Source organism: Prionailurus bengalensis, chromosome D3 (assembly GCF_016509475.1).
Source record: "Prionailurus bengalensis isolate Pbe53 chromosome D3, Fcat_Pben_1.1_paternal_pri, whole genome shotgun sequence".
NCBI lineage: Eukaryota > Metazoa > Chordata > Mammalia > Carnivora > Felidae > Prionailurus > Prionailurus bengalensis.
The window spans coordinates 57,877,308-57,900,967 of NC_057356.1; the positions used below are offsets into that span (position 1 = coordinate 57,877,308).

The window sequence follows — 23,660 nt, forward strand, 5'->3', positions numbered from 1 at the left end:
AGATATATATACAGAACATTCCATCTAAAAACAGGAGAATACACATTCTTTTCAATGCATATGGACCATTCTTCAGGACAGATCACATGTTAAGCCATGAAACAAATCTCAATAAATTTAGGAAGGCTGAAATCCTATCGAGCATCTTTTCAAACAACTGTGGTATGAAACTAGTAATAGTAAGGAAAAAAAACTGGAAAAAAAACCCCACAAACATGAGGAAGGCTAAACAACAAGCTACTAAACAACCAATGGGTCAATAAAGAACTCAAAGAGGAAATCAAAAAATACTGTGACTAATAAAAATGAATACACAACATTCCAAAATATATGATGTAGCTAAAGTTGCTCTTAGAAGGCAGTTTATAGTGATATAGACCTAACTCAGGAGACAAGAAAAAAATCTCTAATAAACAGTCTAACTTTACACCTAAAGGAACTAGAATAAGCAGAACAAATGAAGGCCAAAGTTAGTAGAAGGAAGGAAATAATGAAGATCAAAGCTGAAATTAATGAAATAGGCTAAAAAGAAAAAAATAAAAAAGATAAATGAAACTAAGACCTAATTCTTTGAAAAGATAAATAAAATTGATAAACTTTTAGTGAGACTCATCAAGAAAAAAGAGAGAGGGCTCAAATAAAAACAACAATAAAAAAAATTACAACTGACACCACAGAAATGCAAAGGATTATAAAGTACTGCTACAAAAAATTATATGCCAGCAAATTGGACAATCTAGAAGAAATGGATATATTCCTAGGAACATACAATCTTCCTAGACTGAATCAGGAAGACAGAAAATCTAAACAATTACTAGCAATAAACTTGAATCAGTAACAAAAATCCTCACCATAAACAAAAATCCCAGACCAGATGGCTTTGCAGGTGAATGAGAACACTCAAAGAAGAGTTAATACTTAATACCTATCCTTCTCAAACTATTCCAAAAACATGAAAAAGAACACTTCCTAACTCATTCTACAAGACCCTGACACCTAAATCATATAAAATCCCTGATGAGCATAGATGCAAAAATCCTTGACAAAATATAAGCAAACTGAATTCAACAATATATTTAAAGGATCATATACCATGATCGTGTAAAGGATCATATACCACCATCATATAGAATTTATTCCAGGGATGAAAGGATAGTTTGGTATCCATAAATCAACCAATGAGTTATATATACCACATTAACAAAATGAAGGATAAAACTCATATGATCATCTCAATATTTGCAGAAGCAGCCCTTGACATAATTCAATATTCATTTATGATACAAATTCTCAATGAAATGGCCATATATAACAAATGCACAGCAAATATCATACTAAGCAGGAAAAAGCTGAAAGCTTTTCCTGTAAACTCAGGAATGAGACGAGAATGCCAATTCTTGCCACTTTTATTCAACATAATTCTTGAAATCTGACAATAGAAGAAATAAAAAGCATCTAAATTGGGAAGAACTAAGTAAAACTGAACTATTTGCAAACGACATGATACTCCATACAAAACCCCAAAGACTGCACCTAAAAAACTATTAGAAACAATTAATTCAGTAAGATTACAAAATACAAAATTAACAAAAAAAAAGTGTTGTTTTTCTATACACTACTACCAATCTATCAGAAAGAGAAATTGAGAAAACAATCCCATCTACAATTATGTAAAAAAGAATACCTAAAAATAAATTTAACAAAGGAGGTGAAAGATCTGTACTCTGAAAACTATGTAACACTGATTTAAAAAACTGAAGATGACACAAATTAATGGAAAGACATACCAGGCTAATGGATTAGAAGAATTAATATTGTTAAAATGTCCATACTACCCAAAGAAACCTACAGATTCAGTGCAATCTCTATAAAAACACCAATGGCATTTTACAGAACTAAAACAAACAATCCTAAAATTTGTATGGAACCACAAAAACCCCAAAGAGCCACAGCAATCTTGAGAAATAACAAAGTTGGAGGTATCACACTCCTTGATTTCAAACTATGCTACAAAGCTACAGTAATCAAAACAATATTGTACAGTCAAGAAACACACATATAGACCAACAGAACAGAACAGAGAGCCCAGAAATAGACCAATTCCTGTATGGTCAATTAATCTACAACAAAGGAGGCAAGAATATACAATGGGGAAAAGACAGTCTCTTCAATAAATGGTGTTGGGAAAACTAACAGCTATAGGCAAAAGAATGAAACTGAACCACTTTCTTACACCATACAAAAAATTTACCTCAAAATGGATTAAAGACTTAAATATAAGACCTGAAGCCATAAAACTCCTAAAAGAAAACACATGTAGTAAAACTCTTGGACATCGTTCTCAGCCATAATTTTTTGGATCTGTCTCCTCAGGCAAGAGCAGAAAGAGCAAAAATAAACAAGACTCCATCAAACTAAAAAGCATTTGCACAACAAGGGAAAACATCAGCAAAAAAAGGCAACATACTGACTAGGAGATAATATTTGCATATGATACATCTAAAATGGGGTTAATATCCAAAATCTATTAAAAAAAATTCACACAATAAACACCAAAACCTCCCAAATAATCCAATTAAAAATGGGCAGAAGACCTAAATAGACATTTCTCCAAAGTAGACATACAGATGGCCAACAGACACATAAAAAGATGCTCAACATCACTAATCATCAGAGAACTGCAAATCGAAACCACAATGAGATCACCTCACACTAGTCAGAATGGCCAGTATAAAAAAGATAAAACATGTTGGTGAGGACGTGGAAAAAAAAGAGCCCCTGTGCAATGTTCGTGAAAATGAACACTAGTGTAGTCGGAAAACAGTATGAAGGTTCCTCAAAAAATTAAAAACAGAACTATAATATGATCCAGCAATTCCTCTTCTGGGTATTTAGCTGAAGAAAATGAAGACCCTAATGCAAAACTCGTAAGTTCACAGCAGTCAACACATAGAAGCACCCTAAGTGTTAATCAGTAGACGAATGGATAAAGATGTGGTGTGTGTGTGTGTGTGTGCGCGCACACACACACACACACAGACACACACACACACACCACGCACAATGGAATACTTTTTTTAATGTTTATTTTTGAGAGAGAGAGAGTGTGAGCAGGGTAGGGACAGGGAAAGAGCCAGACAGAGGATCTGAAGCAGGCTCTGTGCTGACAGATGGTGCAGGGCTCGAACTCACAAACCATGAGATCATGACATGTGCCAAAGTCAGATGTCTAACAGACTGAGCCACGCAGGCGCCCCTATACAATGGAATATTATTCAGCCACAGCAAAGAATGAAATCTTACCATTTTGAATAGACAGACCTAGAGAGTAATTATATTAAGTGAAAATAAATCAGAGAAAGACAAATGCCATATGATTTCACTTACATATGGAATCTAAAAAAATAAAACAAAATGAACAAACAAAACAGAAACAGATCCTAAATACAGAGGACAACTGGTAGTTGCCAGAGGGGAGGGAAGTGAGGGATGTATAAAACAGGTGAGAGAGATTAAGAAGTACAACTTCCAGGTGTAACATAAATAAATCACAGGGATGTAAAACACAGCAAGAGAATATAGTCAGTAACACTGTAGTAACTTTTTATGGTGACAGATGGTAAAAGGACTTATTGTGGTGATCATCTCGTAAATGTATATAAATTTCAAATCACTGCATTGTACACCTTAAACTAACATAATGCTGTTTGTCAGCTATTAAAGAAAAAAAAAATGGCTGAGTGGGTTAAGAAACAAGACCCGACTATATGCTGCCTATATGAGACTAACTTCAGCTTTAAGGACACATACAGACTGAAACTGAAGGGATGGAAAAAGACAGTTCATGAAAATGGGAACCAAAAAAAGCAGGAGTAGCTGTATCAGACTAAAACACACTTTAAGACAGAGATTGTAATAGGAGACAAAGAAGATCATTATTTTTGTTTTTATTACAAAAAAATTTTTTTTAATGTTTATTCATTTTTGAGAGAGAGAGAGAGAGACAGACAGACAGACAGACAGAGCATGAGCGGGGATGGGCAGAGAGAGGGAGACACTGAATCTGAAGCAAGCTCCAGGCTCCAAGCTGTCAGCACAGAGCCTGCTGCAGGGCTTGAACTCACGAGCCATGAGATCATGACCTGAGCTGAAGTCAGATGCTCAACCGACTGAGCCACCCAGGCACCCCAAAGAAGATCATTATTTAATGACAAAGGGGTCAATCCAACAAGAGGATATCACATTTATAAATATTTATGGACCAAATAAAGGAGCACTTAAATATATGAATCAAATTATTAACAGAACTAAAGGGAGTAGACAGAAATACAAATAATAATATGGGGGCTTCAATACCCTACTTTTATTGATGGATAGATTATGCAGACAGAAAATCAATAAAGACAATGGATTTAAATGAACATTAGACCAGATGAACAACAGACACAGAAAATTCCATCCAAAAGCAGAATACACATTTTTCTCAAGCACACATGGAACATTCTTCAGGACAGATCATATGTTAGCCCCAAAACAAGTCTTAATAAATTTAAGAAGATTGAAATCATATCAAGTATCTTTCTAATCACAATGGTATGAAACTAGAAATCAATTAGAAAAAGAAAACTGGAAAATTCACAAATATGTAGAGATTAAACAACTTGGTCAGAACCACCAATAGCTCAAAAGGGATACTCAAAAGAGAAATAAAAAATATCTTAAGACAAATGAAATTGGAAATACAAGATGCCCAAATTTAGGGATTTAGCACAAAAAGTTCTTTTTTTTTTTAAAGTTTTATTTATTTTTGAGAGACAATGAGAGAGCACATACAATGGGGGAGGGGCAAAGAGAGAGAGGAGAGAGAGAGAAGCCCACTATCAGTGCAGAAACTGATGTGGGGCTCAAACCCACGAACCGTGAGATCATGGCCTGAGGTGAAGTTCAGCGCTTAACCAACTAAGCCACCCAGGTGCCCCTACTTAGCACAAGAGGTACTATGAGGGAAGTTCGTAGTGATAAATCCCTACATTATGAAATAAGAAAGTCCTCAAATAGGCAATCAAACTTTACATCTCAAGGAACTGGAAAAATAAGAACTAAACCAAAATTAAAAGAAGGAAATAACACAGATCAGAGCAGAAATAAATGAAATAAAGACTAAAAAGACAAAAGATCAGTGAAACTAAGAGCTATTTTTTTTAAAGTAAACAAAATAGATAAGCCTTTAGCTAGATTCCCCAAGAAAAAGAGAGAACAAATCAGAATTGAAAAAGAAGACGTTACAAGAGATACCACAGAAATTAGAAAAACTAATGCAAACAATTATATACCAACAAATTGGAAAACGTAGAAGAAATGAACAAATTGCTAGAAACATACAACCTACCAAGACTGAATCATGAAGAAATAGAAAATCTGAATAAGCAAATTACTAGTATGGAAATTGAATCAGCAATTAAAAACTTCCAAACAAAAGTCTGGGGCCAGATGGCTTCATAATTGAGTTCTACCAAACATTTAACTAATTATTAATATGAATCTTTCTCAAACTCTTCCAAAACATATGAGAAAGAAACACTTCAAAACTCGTATTATGAGGCTGGAATTACCTTGATACCAAAACTAGACACAAGCACTATAAGAAAAGAAAATTATAGGTGCCCCTCAGTGGCTCAGTTGATTAAGCATCCAGCTCTCGATTTTGGCTCAGGTCATGATCTCATGGTTTGTGAGTTCAACCCCATGTAGGGCTCCACACTGACAGCACAGAATCTGCTTGGGATTCTCTCTCTCCCTCTCTCTGCCCCTCCCCTGCTCACTCACGCTCTCTCAAAATAAATAAACTTAAAAAAAATTACAGGCCAATAACCATGATGAACATTGATGCAAAAATCCTCAACAAAATGTTAGCAAATTGAAATTAACAATACATGAAAATGACCATACACCGTGATGAAGTGGGATTATTCCACTGATGCAAGGATGGTTCAACATTCTTGAAATGACCATACACCATGATGAAGTGGGATTATTCCACTGATGCAAGGATGGTTCAACATTCACCACTCAATGTGATACACCATATTAACAAAATGAGGATAAAAATCATACAACCATCTCAAAGGATGCAGAAAAGGCATTTGACAAAATTTAATATATACTCATGGCAAAAACTTTCAACAAACTGGATACCCACAGCAAATATCATACTCAAAGAGAAGCTAAAAGCTTTCCCTTTAAGATCAGGAACAAGATAATGATGGCCACTCTTGATACAGTGCTCGAAGTCACAGCCAGAAAAATCAGGCAAGAAAAAACAATAAAAGGCATCCAAATCAGAAAGGAAGAAACAAAAGTCTCTATTTACAGATGACCTATTATTTAGAGAAAACTCTAAAGACTCCACCAAAAAAACCTCTTTGAACTAAAAAACAAATTCAGTAAACTTGCAGGATGCAAAATCAATATACAAAAACCTGTTGTGTTTCTATACACTAATAACCAACTATCAGAAAGAGAAATTAAAACAAACTTATTTACAACTATATCAAAAAGAATAAAATACCTAGGATAAATTTAACCAAGGAGGTGAGACCTATACACTGAAAATTTTAAGACACTGATGAAAGAAACAAAAGAAAATGCAAACAAATGAAAAGATATTGTGTTCATGGATTGGAAGAACAGTATTAAAATGTCTATACTATTCAAAGAAATCTACAGATTCAATGTAATCCCTACCAAATTCCAATGGTGTTTTCCAAAGAAACAGTATAAACAATCAAACCTAAAGTCTTAAGGAGAATCACAAAAGACCCCAAGGAGCCAAAGCAATCTTAAGAACAAAGCTAAAGGCATTACAATTCCTGATTTGAAGCTGCACTACAAAGCTATTATAATTAAAACTGTGTGGTATTAGCATGAAAACAAACACATAGATTGAGCACAATAGAGAGCCCAGAAATAAACCCATGCATACATGGTCAATTAATTTCTGACAAAGGAGCCAAGAAAATACAATGCAGAAAGGATAGTTTCTTCAATAAATGGTGTTAGGAAAACTGGTTAATTCTTTCTTTTTAATATTTATTTACTAAGAGAAAGAGCACTCATGAGCTAGCAGGGGAGGAACACACACACACACACACACACACACACACAGAGAGAGAGAGAGAGAGAGAGAGAGAGAGAGAGAGAGAGAGAGAGAGAGAATCAGAGAGAATCCCAACAGGTTCCATGCTGTCAGCACAGAGCCCAATGGGGGCTCAATCTCATGAACTGCGACATCATGACATGAGCCAAAATCAAGAGTCGGATGCTTAACTGACTGAGCAACCCAGATGCCCCAAAATTCGGTCACTATCTTAAAACATACACAATAATCAACTCAACAAAGATTACAGAGTTGAATGTAAGACCTGAAAACCATAAAACTCCTAGAACAAACCATATAGGGTGAACCCCTTGACATTAGTGTTAGCAATTTTTTTTCCTCTTTGGCACCAGAATCAAAGGCAAGAAAAGCAAAAATAAATAAATAAGTGGGATAGATCACTTGTTATGTACAGCAAAGAAAACCACCAACACAATGAAAAGGTAACCTAGTAAATGGGAGAAAATATTTGCAAATCATTTACCTGATAAGCGGTCAAAATCTAAAATCTATAAAGAACTCATAAAACTCAACAGAAAAAACAATCCAATTTACAAATGGGTTTAGAAATTACATAGACATTTTCCCAAAAAACACAAATGAGCAAAAGTATATGAAAAGGTGCTCAACATCATTAATCATGAAGGAAATGCAAATTGAAACCACAATGAGGTATCACCTCATACCTGTTAGAATGGCCATTATCAAAAAAGACAAGAGGCACATGGGTGGCTCAGTCTGTTAAGCATCTTCAGCTCAGGTCATGATGTCATGGCTCATGAGTTCAAGCCCCACATCAGGCTCATTGCTGTCAGCACACAGCCCACTTCAGATCCTGTCTCCCTCTCTCTGCCCCTCCCCAGGTCTCACTCGCTCTCTCTCTCAAAAATAAATAAACATTAAAAAAAAAAAAAAAGACAAGTGTTGGTGAGGATGTGGGGAAAAGGGGATGCTTGTGCACTGCTGGTGGAAATATAAATTGGTGCAGTCACTATGGAAAACCGTGGAGGCTCCTCAAAAAATTAAAAATAGGAACTACCATATGATGCAGCAATTCCATTTCTGGGTATTTAAATAAAGAAAACAAAAACACTAATTCAAAAAGATCTATGCATCCCTGTTTCACTATAGCACTATTTACACTAGCCAAGATATGGAAAAAACCCAAGTGTCCCCCAATGGATGAATAAAGAATGGTAAACACACACATGCATGCACACACACACACACACACACACACATAATGGAATACTATTTGTCCATAAAAAGAATGAAATTTTGCCATCTGTGACAACATGGATGGGCCTCAAGGACATTATGATAAGTGAAATAAGCCAAATACTGTATGATTTCACTTTTTTTTTTTCAATGTTTATTTATTTTTGGGACAGAGAGAGACAGAGCATGAACGGGGGAGGGGCAGAGAGAGAGGGAGACACAGAATCGGAAACAGGCTCCAGGCTCTGAGCCATCAGCCCAGAGCCTGACGCGGGGCTCGAACTCACGGACCGCGAGATCGTGACCTGGCTGAAGTCGGACGCTTAACCGACTGCGCCACCCAGGCGCCCCTGATTTCACTTTTATGTGGAATCTAAACAACCAACCAACCAAGCTCAGAGCTACGAAGTACAGACTGGTGGTTGCCAGAGGCAGGGGTTAGGAGTGGGCAAAAGTGGGTTCAAAAGTACAAATTCCCAGTTATAAATAAGTCTTGGGGATATAATATACAGCAAGGTGACTATAACAATACTGTACTGTGTATTTGCAAGTTGCTCGTAGAGTAAATCTTAAAAGTTCTCATCGTAAGAAAATAAAACTTAAAATTATGTATGGTGATGGATGTTAAGTAAATTTGCTGCGGCAATCATTCAAAATATACACATATATCAAACCATTATATTATACACCTAAAACCAATACAATGTCATATGTCAGTTATATCTCAATAACACTGAAAACAAAAACAATTCTATTAGGCAGTCTGCAGAGCAGAGTTACCAGTTTGATCTCTTTTTTGCCTCACCAGGTAAGGCAGAGTAGTGTCTGCTCTGCTGTGACTGCCTTGGTGGAGAGGTAGGGGGAAGGGGCAGAAGAAGAAGCTGAGGCGGCGGCTTAGGGAAACAAAGTGTGAGAGGAGGTTCTAAGCAAAGTTCTGATGGTGCTGGAGGAAAATAATCCCTGGCATAAATTCCAGACCCATTCTCATAAATTATTTTCTGAAACAAATCATTGGATAAATGAGAACATCTTCAAAGTGAAGAGTATATACTTCTAGAACACTTAATGTAATGAACCTAATGATTCTGAAAGTTCTTGGAAAGTAAAAATGTATAACAAGACATGAACAAGTACTTCATATGGACAGCAAATCATCTAGTCTGGTGGTGGAAAGAACAAAGGAATAGCTTAGTATCTTTTCAGGAGGTATTAGGAACATGCCCTAAATTCTAAGTAACTCACATCTGTGCACATGACGGACCAGTCTTCTCTAGCCAATCAAGCCCTCGGAGTGTACAGAAGGATGGGTTCAGTTCCTTTCCTGGTGCCCTCAGGCAGACTTCTCGTCATCGTTACATAGAGGGGCAATATATTAGCAACTCTATCCAAAACTTTTTGCTTTTTAGACCCCTCTGAGATGTGATACTGAACACTTCTTATAAGTCATGTTGCTGGTTACTTTAGGCAGGTGATGTGTGGGCAAATTAGAGTCTAGCAGGACAATCAGTTTACTTCCCAATTCTGCCACTAGCTAAGTAACTCTGAGTGTCACTTAAACTCTGTGAACCCAGGTTCAAGAATAAGCTCCAAGAGAGTCTAAAAGACACCAGAGGCAGGAGAGGGTGTAAGCTTGGCAGGAAGAGAGAAGACTAGGTAATTAAAATTTTAGGACATAACATCTTCAACAACCATAGGTGAGGAGCAAATTTCAACCTTGCCGGTAATTTTAAGCAGTATTTTTAAATTATTAAATGCACAACAGCTGTCATTTTAATGAAATGGGTTTTTCATTTTCCTGATCTAACAACTAAAATATGCATTGTGATCAGTTTTTGTTTGATCTCTTCACCATCTAGTTCCCAGTCTCACAGATGTGTAACCTAAGGGATTCTCTGACTCCTTGGCTAACTTACTTATTTTCATACTTAGTAAGCTGTCTGGAATTAGGGCTTCCTCCCAGTGCCTCCTGAATGGCACATCCTATGTGCTCTCAGGAAAAGCATGCACACAGAATGCCTTTCTTCCATCCCCAGAACCCTAGCACAGGAAGTCTACAGTTGTCAGGTTTCTGACAAAATCCTTGTTCCTTCTGTCACCCCCAAAGTCCAGCATCTACTCTGAGATTTTGGTCACTAGTGCCATCTAGTGGTGGAAATGTGGAAACTACTGTCTATCTGACCTAATGGAGATCCCAAGGAATCCAAGCCCATCTTTAAGTTAGGCTGGAGAATTCCACTAGTAATGATTATAACATTTATTATAATATTTATTTTTGCTCAAGGAAGAAATTTTGGTATTATTTTATACCATCATTTAAAAAATTATTCAGGATTCATAAACATTAAAATCAGTGAAATCAAGTATTTACTACATTCAGATATTAACATAAACCTACAAAATGTCAAGTAGTGTTCATGAAAATCTTAAGCCCACACTGACATCCGTCCATGAATCACCGTGGGTCCTGGCTCTGCTGCGTCCTTGCTGCAGACGTCACCACCAGGAAGCCCGCACTGTGGCTGGTCCTGAAGCTCTTCACTCCCTTCCTTCTGAGCAGGGCTGTCAGGGTGCCACTTTTATGTGGATCCTCTACCCTGACCAGCAACTCAGAGCTACTGACATTTCAATTTCTCTCCTGCCCAATCTGGAAAGAGACGGCTCTTCTTTAGGTAACAATCTGCCAACTTCAGAGGGCTTCTCCACACCAGGTTCATGTGTCTTATTTTGTGGGGCGCGGCAGGGAGGAAGAAGATTGGCAGAAAGTGAATGTAAAAGGGGGAGGTATGAGGATTGGAAGGATTTGGGGAGAAAGTCAAGAAAGGAGAATCATACTGCTGATCAGTGTCTGAAATTATCAGGTGGCATCAGTGTGGTACTGCTACTCTGTGTACCCCAAGGCTGATTCTGTCACATGGTTCCTGGTTTTCATTCTTCTTTTCTTCTCCAGAGGAGGCTCTCTGTAGTAGCCTCTTTAGGCTATGCCAGAAAGAGGCTACCACAAGCGGTATCACTGCTTTATCAGTTGAAGGACTTGAGGCGCTCCGCTATTTGGGGAACTATCAGCTTCTTTCCCAGAGCTTCATTTTCGTTCCTGAGCACTGCCTGGAACCTTGAGGGAAGGGCTAGTAAGAGCTGTCCACTTTCTCCTGCTCACCTTCTCTACTGTGGGAATCTTGTACCCCTCTGCTCCCTCCCTTTCAGAGGCCACTTTACCGGGGAAGCGGGCTGGGCAGCAGATGCAGGATGAGGCAGGCAAAGGGGCGAGGGCCAGAAATTAATGTTTCTGCAGGTGCCTGTCCATCCTGGGCAGGCTCTCCGCGCCCGTCTGCAACCTCAGCAGAGGAAGAATTGCCCGGGAGGTCCATCGTGCTAAAATCAAACTGGAAACCTGAGGCAATGAGGACAGCTGCATCTAACAGAAACTCTTCTCAGGAAGGATGTCCCATGTAGTCAAAGGAGTATCTGTTGGGGCTGTGGAGGGATAGGGCGAGGCCTGCAGGAGAATTCTCAAATATATTCTCAACACCCTGCCTAAAGAGAGTGGGAGGGCCTGGTGAACTGGAATCTTTTGTCTTGGTGGGTGGTGTATGAAAGGTTGGGTCTGAGTTGCTTAAAACTCAGAGGAGAAGCAACATATTCTTCCCCAAACCCTTTCCACATACAACCATCAAGTGTTCCTCTAAAGACATGCAATGAAAAAGATACCTAAATATCAACCTGTCTGGGGCACCACGTTTTGGTGAAGCTCTGTATAAGGTAAGACATCAGCCAACACAACTTTCAAATGGCAATGCCCCCAGCTTAACAAGTCAGCAGGTTTCTACAGATGGAGGCATTTGTGGGGGAAGCCCCTGCACCTGAGGCCTCCTTGCTTCTGAGATGTTGGCTGCAGCAGCTGGACTCTCAGGGCTTATGGAAAAGGCGACAGGTCACCTTGGGGAGGCTCTATAGTCTTTGTAACCTTTTTTTTTTTTTTTTAAATCTAATTCACTCATTCCGCATTTTTATTAAGTGTTATGGAATAAATACTGTGCTGGGCACTAAAAACAGAAAGGAATAAGGCCAGGTACAGAGGCAGCTGTGGCAGATACATAGGCTGCTGATTCAAATCCATCTTCCTCTGTGACAAGCCCTGACTTTGTCTAAGATGGCCACGTGCCCGGCTCAGGACTTAAGGCCCTCCTCCGCAACAAGTGTGGGGCATTAACTGTAAGCCCAAGTCCAATGAGGGAGGTTCTAGGAAAACTTTCCTTCCCCTGTTAAAAGGTGACAGATGTGGCTGGAACCTCCCTTACCTCATCTTCCTGCCCTGAGCCTACAGGTGGCAGGTGTGGCTGCAGCAGTCATTTGGCTGCATAAAGGAACAGGCTGAATTAGTGATAATGGCTTAACATGTTAAGGCTGATGAACCTACTGTAACTGTCCATCTCAGGTCTTGTTATGCAAGAAATATTAATTCCTACGTGTTTAAGCTGTTCTTAGTTTAGTATTATATTTCCGTGAGCCAAACATATTTCTAATTTCTGCAGAGACAAATACGTAACAGGTAAGTGTTGTGGAGACAGAGGGGTAGAGGGTGGTGCCACAGACTCTACAGAGACAGCTGGGTAGACAACGGAGTGGTGGACGGACAGAAATGCAGGAGATGTCACATGAGAGGAATATGGGTTTAGCAGCGCAGGGGTCCCTGGTGATTTGTGAGAGCGGTGTCCAGGGAATGGTGGTGGAGAAATACAGGCTGTGGAAGTGTGAAGATTGACTGGAAAGTGAAGGACGGGGATAGTAATTTAGACCAGGGGTTAGCAAATTGTGGCCCCCTGAATATCTCCACCCTGCCACCCGTTTTTGTAAATGTTTTATTGGGACCCAGTCACACCTGTGCATTTCAGCACTGCCCATGGCTGCTTTTAGTGCTACCATGGCAAAGATGAATAGTTGAGGCAGAATACAGCCCCAGAATCTAAAATAGTTACTATTAGATCCTTAAACACACACACACACACACACACACACACACATGCTGACCCCTGATTTAGACAATTTTTCTATATGCTTGGCTGTGCAAACAAAGGAACAAATAGCCAAGTAGCCAGAGGAAGACACAAGGTTACAGGTTTTGTTTTTAATTTTAAAGAGATGGGAAGGCCCTCCAGGAGAGCTGCCAGTGCAGCAGGAAAGTGAAGCACTGGAAAGGGACAGACTAACCCACAGAGAACACAGAGGGGCTCCCAGGGCGGAGAGGGGGCATGAGGTGAGGGGCTCCCTGGTGACAAGGTGTCACAGCCTGCTCCCTCCCACCAGGGATGCTTACAATAGATTCATAGCAGGGCATGTGAGGGACAGATCCGCAAGAAGGTTCAGAACCCACTCTCTGTAGACTGTAGAAAAAGCGAGCCTAAAAGGAGAGGAGATATTCTGCCAAATCATTTGGTCTCTGTGGGCCATAGTTTCACCACCAGTAAATTGAATTTTTATCTGGGGATTGGAAAGTCTAACCAATCAAGAATTGTAAAGCACTCTGCAACTATGAAATGTCACCGGAATACTTAATAATAGAAGTCTCCTGACACCAGGATGCTGTGAGTATCAGGAGGCAGGTGCTTTCACAGGCCTGAGAGATGAAAAGCCCAGTACAGACATTAGGTCTTACTAACTACCATCATTACAGAAGGCAGGCAGCACACACGGTGAACATGAATCATATAACTACACAAACCAGGCAGATTGAAACTGCTTTTTAAGGAACAAAAACGGGTGCAATACATTAAAACAGAAAGAGGTGGTTTTCCTATTCCTCTAACCTGAGGAGACTGCCACAGGTATGTGGTCATTTAAGTTTTAGTTTTCAGCCTTTTCCTCCTGTGTTTTCACCAAAGAATCACAAAATATTAGAACTGGATGAGTCCTTCAATAACACTTATTTCAAAACACTTATACATGATGAATATGAGACCCAGAGAAAGTGTATTATCTAGCCAAGGGCCTAGCGCGGCTATGAGACTCCTTTCTACTTCAGGCTGTTTTTGCCTAGTCAGTGCCTCCACAGCCTTACTCCTGTATCTTATCTCCAGGGGCTTCCCCCGAGGACTGCATTTGCCCAGAGGGGCAGGGCAGCTGTAGGGAGCCTCTTCTTGGGGGGCCTCTACGGCCCCCGTATATTCACGCAGCTATGGACAGCAGGTCTACTGCGTGGCAGTTGGGCCCTGGCTGGGGTGTCTCTAAGCAGGTAAGTCTCTAGAGTCAGTCCCCCAGAGAAGTGGAAACTATCAGCCCTTGAGGGCTCTCCCACTCCTCGGGTATAGGCACTTTCTGGAGCAGGCACAAGTCAGGGGGCCCTGCCAAGCCTGATCCTGTGGAAAAATGCTCTTCAGTAACCACTTGGGTAAATAAGTGGGGTAAGGGAGTTTCAGATCCGCTCAAGACTTCTGCCCTCCACTGCTTAAATGACAAAAGTAGGTATCAACAAATAACACATAAAGCACTGTGTCTATTTTGAATGAATAAATTATTACGTTTCTAGATATGTCGCCTCAGACAAGGGAAACAAAAGCAAAAATAAACTATCATCTACACCAGCATAAAATGGTTTTGCACAGCAAAGAAAGCCATCAACAAAACAAAAAGGCAACCTACTGAATGGGAGAGCTTATTCATAAATGGTATACCAAATAAGGGGTTAACATCCAAAATATATAAAGTACTTATACAACATCAAAAACACAAACAATCCAATTACAAAACAGGCAAAGAACCTGAAAAGACACTTTCCCAAAGACGTACGGTTGGCCAACAGACATGAAAAGATGCCCAACATCACTAACCATCAGAGACATGCAAATCAACACTATGATCAGATAATCACCTCACACCTGTCAGAATGGCTAGAATCAAAAACACAAGAAACAACAAGTGTTGGTGAGGATGTGGAGAAAAAGGAACCCTCCCTTGGTGCACTGTTGGTAGGAATGTAAATTCGTACAGCCACTGTGGAACAGTATGGAGAGTCCTCACAAAATTAAAATGGAACCACCCAACAATCCACTAAACCCACAACTGGGTATTTACCCAAAGAAAATGAAAACACTAATTAAAAAAGATATAGGCACCCATGTTTGTTGAAGGATTATTTAAAATAGCCAAGATATGAAAGCCAAGATGAATGAAGGGGTGCCTGGGTGGCTCAGTTGGTTAAGTGTCCGAATCTCGATTTTGGTTCAGGTCATGATAGCATGGTTTGTGAGACTGAACCCCCTTTTAGGTTCTCTGCTGATGGCGCAGAGCCTGCTTGGGATTCTCTCTTTCTCCTCTCTCTGTCCTTCCCCCACTTGCACATGCGTGCTATCTCTCTCAAAATAAATAAACATTAAAAAAATGAACGGATGAAGAAGATGTAGTATATATGCACAATGGAGTATGACTCAGCCATATAAAAAGAATGAAAAAAGAATGAGATCATGCCATTTGCGACAACACACATGGACCTTGAAGGTTATTGTATTAAGTGAAATAAGTCACAAAAGATAAATACCATATCATTTCACTTATATGGGGAATCTAAAAAATAAAACAAGCAAAGAAAAAGTAAAAACAGACCCATAAACGCAAAGAACAAACTGATGGTTGCTGGGAGTGGGCAAGGTATGAGCAAAAGTGGTTACGGGGAGAAGGAGGTACAGACTCCCAGTTATGGAATGAGTAAGTCATGGGGATGAAAAGTACAGCAGAGAATACAGTCAGTGGTATTGTAATAGCCTTGTATGGTGACAGATAGTAGGTACATGTGTGGTGAGCATAGCCTAATGTACCAACTTGTCGAATCACTATGTTGTACACCTGAAACTAATGTACATTGTATGTCAACTATGCTTCAAAAAAAAAATTATTACAAAAACCTGTTCTTACACTTTTTAGGGTTATGAATCCCTTTCAGAATTGGAAGACACAGCTCTGCAGAAAAAGGTACACATTAGTAAATTTGACATACATTTCAAGAAGTCCCAATTCCCATTTTTGGACTCTTAGGGGGTCCCTAGACCATACTATTCATTGCTCACCTCCACCCACCCACACAACTAAAAGTATAGTAATAGTGATTATCTCTATGTGGTAAAGTCGTAGAGGACTTTTCATTTTTTATCTTTTTTTAATTTCCAAATGTTCTATAGTGACCATGTTTTGTCCAGCACAACCAGAAAAAAAAAATGTGCTAGACAAAAACAGAATCTTAAAAACAAAAGCACATACCCAAAACTCTTCTATTGTCTGTGTCCATACATTAGCTTTTAAGTATCTACCCAACAAGCCTCCAGAAAGCTCAGCCATGGAACTGCACAAGTGAATTTCTATGCTGCTGATCCTAACACTGTTTGTACTTTACATATGGCATATTTTACCATAATTAAGTCTAGGATATTTCAAGTAAAGCACTCAATGGAAAATTCCAAATCACTGTATCTTATTATTCCAGGTGCTTTCACAGAAATTACCTCAATTGAGTATGTTTGAAGAAAATGTTCCATTGACTGTCTCAGTTAGCTAAAAATCTCTTTCTCTCATGCTTACCCATTATGCCTTTCAGATCTCCGAGGGCGATTTATCCATTCCCCTTAATGTCACTCTAAGCTCAAGGGAACCCAATAAAGATGCATTGTCCAGGGGGGCAAATTAAATCTAAATGAGATCAGCTATAGACTCCAGACCTAAAAAGCAGCCATGGAAGGCATGCTCCCAATGAATAAAGTACAGCATAAGTTAAACTAGGACAAATGAATAGTCGTCTTAGAGAGTTCTGAAGAATATCTGGTATAAGACACAAGGAAGAATATGCCTCAGAAATTACTTCATTAAATAAGTGACACAATATGATACCACCTCAATGGTGTTCCACCTAGGACAAGGCATTCCTGCCCTCTCATCCTCCCATCCAGGTCAACGAACTCAGGCTTCCAAGCCAGGAATCTCCTTCTCTTTGGCAGACAGGAAAACACCAGGATCTCACTCACAAAAAAGCACTCTGAAGCACTCCCTAAAGGGCTGACTTAGGCCTATAAAGGATCAGAGGGCTGAAACAATGTCAACAAGGCCAGGCTGGCACAGTTGCACCAGAAGCAGGCTCTCCCTGATCAGCCAGCAAGAGTTCAGCAGATATACACTGTTCTAAATTTCCTTTTCTGTTGTGAACTATGAGTGGAAATGGGGGTTGGGGCTAAGTGAGCCCATGAGAAGTTGGGAGTGCTGACTGAGCGGAGGTCCTAGAAACTTTAACTACCAGTTACTGAGCTGCCAAAGAAGGTGCCACTGGCTCAGTCCATGGAGGGTGAGCCCTGCTGGCAGAGACTGAACATGCACACATACCGTGGGATGCTCTGCTGCCCAGGGGAAGGCTGCCATAGTGGTGCCCTCCATTATGAGGGCAGTCTGCCAGAGCAGACATGGTCACGCTTAGATAAGGCAGGTAACTCTAAGTTCAAATTCAGGCTCTGCCACTTGGTAGCTCTGTGATCCAGGACAAACTCTTTAACCTGCACGGACCTCACTTTCTTCATTGGTAACATGAAGATATCAATATCTACCCTGCAGGGTTATTATGAGGATTAACTAAAATAAATTATATGATGTGTGTTAGTAGGCACTTATTAAATGGTAGGTTAATTTTTCTCCCCTGGTCAAATCCATTTGCTATTCCTCAGACACAGTGACTTTTCCAAAGCAGAAATCTGAACTTCCCAGTTCCGTACTTAAAACATTTCAATGGCTCTCCTTTGCTCTCTTAATAAAGAGCAAACTCCTTTGAATGGAAAGACCAAAAGTGATAGTATAGAAGTAGGAAATAAAAAAGCAGTAAAAATGGATATTGCTATAAAAAAAATCAGTCAAGGAACTCACAAAAAAGGTTATAAAATATAATAATATGTATTGAAAATGTAGGGAGGAGAGGAGAAAAGAATGGGTTCAAACTTGAACGACCATCAACTTAAAACAGACTGCTATAGGCAGAAGAGGTTATATATAAACCCCATGGTAATCATCTATAAAAAAACACTGATAAATCCGCAAAGAATAAAGACAAAGAAATCCAAATATATCATTAAAGAAAATCATCAAACCATGAAAGAAAGGATAAGAGAAAATCTTCAGAAACAAACACAGAAAATCTTCAGAAAATGTCAATAAATACATTTCTATCAATAATTACTTTGAATGTAAATTGACTAAACACTCCAATCAAAAGACACAGGGTGACAGAATGGATTAAAAACCAAGATCCATCTATATGCTATCTGCAAGAGACTCGTTTTAGACTTAAAGACACTTGCAGATTCAAAGTGAGGATATGGAAAAACATCTATCACGCAAGTGGATGTCAAAAGATAGCCACACTAGCAATACTTACATCGGACAAAATAGACTTTAAAACAAAGACTGTAACAAGAGACAAAGAAAGACACTATATAATCATAAAGAAGACAACCCAACAAGAAGATGTAACAATTGTAAATATTTATGCACCCAACAGAGAAACAACCAAATACATAAAAGAGCTAATTACAAACTTAAAGGAAGTAATCAATAATAATAACAGTAGCAGACTTTCACGTCCCACTTACAACAATGGACAGATCATCTAAACATAAAATCAACAAGGAAACAATGGCTTTGAATGACACACTAGAACAGATGGATTTAACAGATACATTCAGAACATTCCATCCTAAAACAGCAGAATACACATTCTTTTCAAGTGCACACAGATCATTCTCCAGAATAGATCACATTGGTCTAGGAAATAAACCTCAACAAATTCAAGAAGATGAAAATCATACCATGCATATTTCCTGACCACAATGCTATGAAACTAGAAGTCGACCACAAGAAAAAATCTGGAGAAACCACAAATACATAAAGGTTAAAAGACATGCTACTGAACAATGAATTGGTCAACCAGGAAATGAAAGAAGAGGTAAGTACATGGGAACAAATGAAAATGAAAACATAATGGTCCAAAACCTCTGGATGCAGCAAAAGCGGTTCTAAGAGGGAAGTTTATAGCAATACAGGCTTACCTCAAGAAGCAGGAAAAAGCCCAAATAAACACTCTAACTTTATGAAAGTGTTTATATTAAACACTCTAACAAAACCTAAAACTAGCAGAAGGAAATAAATACTAGAGCAGAAATAAATGATATAGAAGGTAAACAAACAAACTAAAACAAAACAAAACAAAACAAAAAAACCCAGTAAGACAGATCAAAGAAATCAAGAGCTATTTCTTTGAAGAAAATCAATAAAACTGACAAACCTGTATTCAGGTTTATCAGGAAAAAAAAAAGAGAAAGGACTCAAATCACAAACAAGGGAGGGGAAATAACAACCAATCCCACAGAAATACAATCATAAGAGAATAAAATGAAAAACCATATACTAACAAATTGGATGACCTAAAAGAAGTGGATAAATTTCTAGAAACATATAAACTACCAACACTGAAACAGGAATAGAAAATTTGAACAGACCAGCAAAGAAACTGAATCAGTAATCAAAAAACTCCCAATAATCAAAATTCCAGGACCAGAGGGTTTCACAAGTGAATTCTACCATTTAAACACTTAATACCCATTCCTCTCAAACTATTGCAAAAAACAGAAAAGAAAGGAAAACTTTCAAATTCATCTTATGAGGCCAGCATTATCCTGACATCCAAACCAGATAGAGACACCACTGAAAAAAGAGAACTACAGGCCAACATCCCTGATTAACATAGATGCAAAAATACTCAAAGAAATATTAGCAAAGCAATCCAGCAATACATTAAAAAAATCATTCACTAGGATCAGGTAGAATTTATCCCTGGATTGCAAGAGTAGTTTGCAATGTTTGCAAATCAATCAACCTGATACATTACATCATTAAGAGAAAGGATAAGAACCATATGATCATTTTGAAAGACACAGAAGTAGTATTTGACAAAGCCAAACATCCATTCATGATAAAAACCCTCAACAAAGTAGGTTTAGAGGGAATATACCTCAACATAACAAAGGTCACATATGAAAACTCCACAGCTAACATCATCCTTAATGGGAAAAAAGAGTTTTCCCCTAAGGTCAGGAAGAAGACAAAGATGTCTACTCTCACCACTTTTATTCTACATAGTACTGGAAGTTCTAGCCAAGTAATCTGACAACAAAAAGAAATACAAGGCATCCAAATTGGTAAAGTAGTAAAATCACTATTTGCAGATAACCTGATACTCCATATATAAAACCCAAAAGATGACAGCAAAAAAACTTCTACAACTGATAATTCAGTAAAGCCACAGGACACAAAATCAATGCACAGAATTCTGTTGCATTTCTATATACCAATAATGAAGCAGCAGAAAGAGAAATTAATTAAAAAATACCATTTCCAACTGCACCCAAAATAATAAGATACCTAGGAACAAACCTAACCAAAGAGGTGAAAAAACCTGTAGTCCAAAAAGTATAAAACACTAATAAAAGAAATGAAGACAACACAAATAGAAAGACAGTCCATGCTCATGGATTGGAAAAACAAATATTGTTAAAATGTCTATACTACCCAAAGCAATCTACAGATTTAATGCAATCATATCAAAATACCAACAGCATTTTTCACAGAACTAGAACAAACAATCCTAAAATTCATAGAGAACTACAAAAGACCCTGAGTAGTCAAAGCAGTCTTAAAAAAGAGTGAAGCTGGAGGCATCATAATTCTGGTCTTCAAGTTATATTGCAAAGCTGTAGTAATCAAAACAGTATGGTACTGGCACAAAAATAGGCACATATATCAACAGAACAGAGAACCCAGAAATAAACGCACAACTGTATGGTGAATAAATCTTCAACAAAGTAGGAAAGAATATCCAATGCAAAAAAGACAGTCTCTTCAATGAATGGTTCTGAAAAAACTGGTTGGCAACGTGTCAAAGAAAAAACTGCACCACTTTCTTATACTATACACAAAAATAAATTCAAAACGTATTAAAGACCTAAGTGTGAGATGTGAAACCTAAAAATCTCAGAAGAGAACATAGTAAGTAAAGTAACATCTTTGACATCAGTCATAGCAACTTTTTTCTAGATATGTCTCTTGAAGCAAGGGAAATAAAAGAAAAATAACCTATCGGGACTACATGAAAATAAAATGCTTCCTACACCGCAAAGGAAACGATCACCAAACTAAAAGGCAATTGACAAAATGGGAGAAAATATTTGTAAATGACGTATCTAATAAAAGGTTAATATCCCAAATATATAAAGAACTTATAAAATTCAATACCCAAAAAACCAATAATCCAATTAGAAAAATGGGTAGAAGACATGTACAGACATGGTCACCAAAACATGAAAAGATACTCAAATCATCACTATGACAGTCTCACTCCTCAGTATGGCTAAAATCAATAACACAACACAAGAAACGAAGAGGTGCAGGGGAGGGTGTGGACAGAAAGGAACACTTGGGTACTGGTGGTGGGAATGTATACTGGTGCAGCCATGGTGGAAAACAGTACGGAAGTTCCTCAAAAAGTTAAAAATAGCACTAGCCTGTGACCCAGCCATCGCACTACTGGGTATTTACTCAAAGAATGCACAAACACTAATGCAAAGGGACACATGCAACCCTATGTTTATACAGCAGCATTATTTACAACAGCCAAGATATGGAAGCAGTCCAAGTCTCCATGGACTGATGAATGGATAAAGAAGATGTGGTATATAAATACAATGGAATATTATTTGGCCATAAAAAAGATGAAATCTTGCCATTTGCAAGGACACGGATGTAGCTAGAGTATCATGCGAAGTGAAATAAGTGAGTCAGAGAAAGACAAATACCATATGATTTCACTCATATATGGAATTCAAGAAACAAAATAAAGAAGCAAAGGGAAATATGAGGGGGGGGAGAGAGGGAGGGAGAGGGAGGGAGGGAGGGAGGGAGGGAGGGAGGGAGAGGGAGGGAGAGAGAGAGAGAGAGAGAGAGAGAGAGAGAGAGAAAGAAATAGTCTTAATTATAGAGAACTGATGGCTACCAGAGGGGAGGGAGCTGGGGGAATGGGTTAAATAGGTGATGAGGATTAAAAAGTGCACTTGTCATGATGAGCAGGGTGATGATGTATGGAACTGTTCAATTACTACATTGTACACCTGCAATTAATATAACATTGTATGTCAACTAACTGGAATTAAAATTAAAACTTAAAAAGAAAAATAAAGCACAAACTCATGATGATTTAAGAAGCCTGCATGTCCTGGTCCTTACCAATCTCTCTCCCTTGCTCTCTTGTGCACCAGCCACAGGGACCTTCTTTATGCTCTTAGAAAATTTAATCCTTCCCATTTCAAAGCCTTCCCACAGGTTGAAAGTCCCTTCTCAGAGCCCATCTGTCTGGTTAACAACTCCACATAACTTCTTTCGGAAAAACCTTTCTTAACCTCAAACTAGGTCAGTCCTCCTGACAATGCTCCCTTTACCTCTCTCTCTACTGTGCTAAGTCTGCTTGGTAATTATATTCATAACGATCTACACTATGTCTTACACAGTAACATTAAGAGGTAAGGAACCGTTTTTTGATTACCACTGAATCCCCAGGAATCAACACCAACCACAATGCCTGGCCCAGTTTAGGAGCTTAAAACTTCTACTGAACAAATGAATAAAAGTTCAGAGGAGGGTTGGAGAAGCAGTAGCTATTAATCTGGTTAAGTACTTCCCTGTAACACTTATCCACATTCTGCTCAGCATGCTTATTAATATTTAATTTTTCCTTTCCTTCCTGAATTTTTAGCTTTGTTGTATACAACTATGAATGTTCCACTGCCTCCAAATGATAGTGAGGCTCACAGGAGATGCTCCAGGCTGAGGAAATGGTATGGAACTGAAAGGAATGTTAAATGGCCTGAACATAAAAGAGAAAATTGAACTCTTCCTTGAAGGCAGCTGTGGCCTGAGATAAGAACAGGTTTCCTGCCCTAATTTTTCCTTCTTTAGGGTCACTGAAGTTGACCTCTCTTTGTGGGGATGTAAGGATTCAAAAGGGCAACACTTACTTGTTCCCATGAGGAAATCATATGACGTTCAGCAGGAGGCTTTTCTATGATAGTCACGTCTGTCACACCTGGGGAAGATTCTGGAAGAGGAAAAAGAGTCTGTAGAGCTGCAATAGGCCCGCTCTTATATATTTCAATACTAGAGGCTGACTAACTGTTGATGAGTACTCTAGGAATATCAGATTCCTCTGAGCAGCATTTATTAC

The 23,660-nt window shown here is 38.7% G+C and overlaps 1 protein-coding gene across 3 annotated transcripts in view; it reads right to left on the reverse strand.

Annotated features, from left to right (window-relative positions):
- TPGS2 (tubulin polyglutamylase complex subunit 2) overlaps positions 1–23,660 on the reverse strand; it is a 69,460-nt gene that overhangs the window by 30,896 nt on the left and 14,904 nt on the right. For all 3 annotated transcript variants that reach the window (XM_043558644.1, XM_043558643.1, XM_043558645.1), the window contains exon 2: positions 23,455–23,534. In XM_043558644.1, coding sequence (XP_043414579.1) covers positions 23,455–23,534 — 80 coding nt within the window. The remainder of the gene's footprint in view (positions 1–23,454; positions 23,535–23,660) is intronic.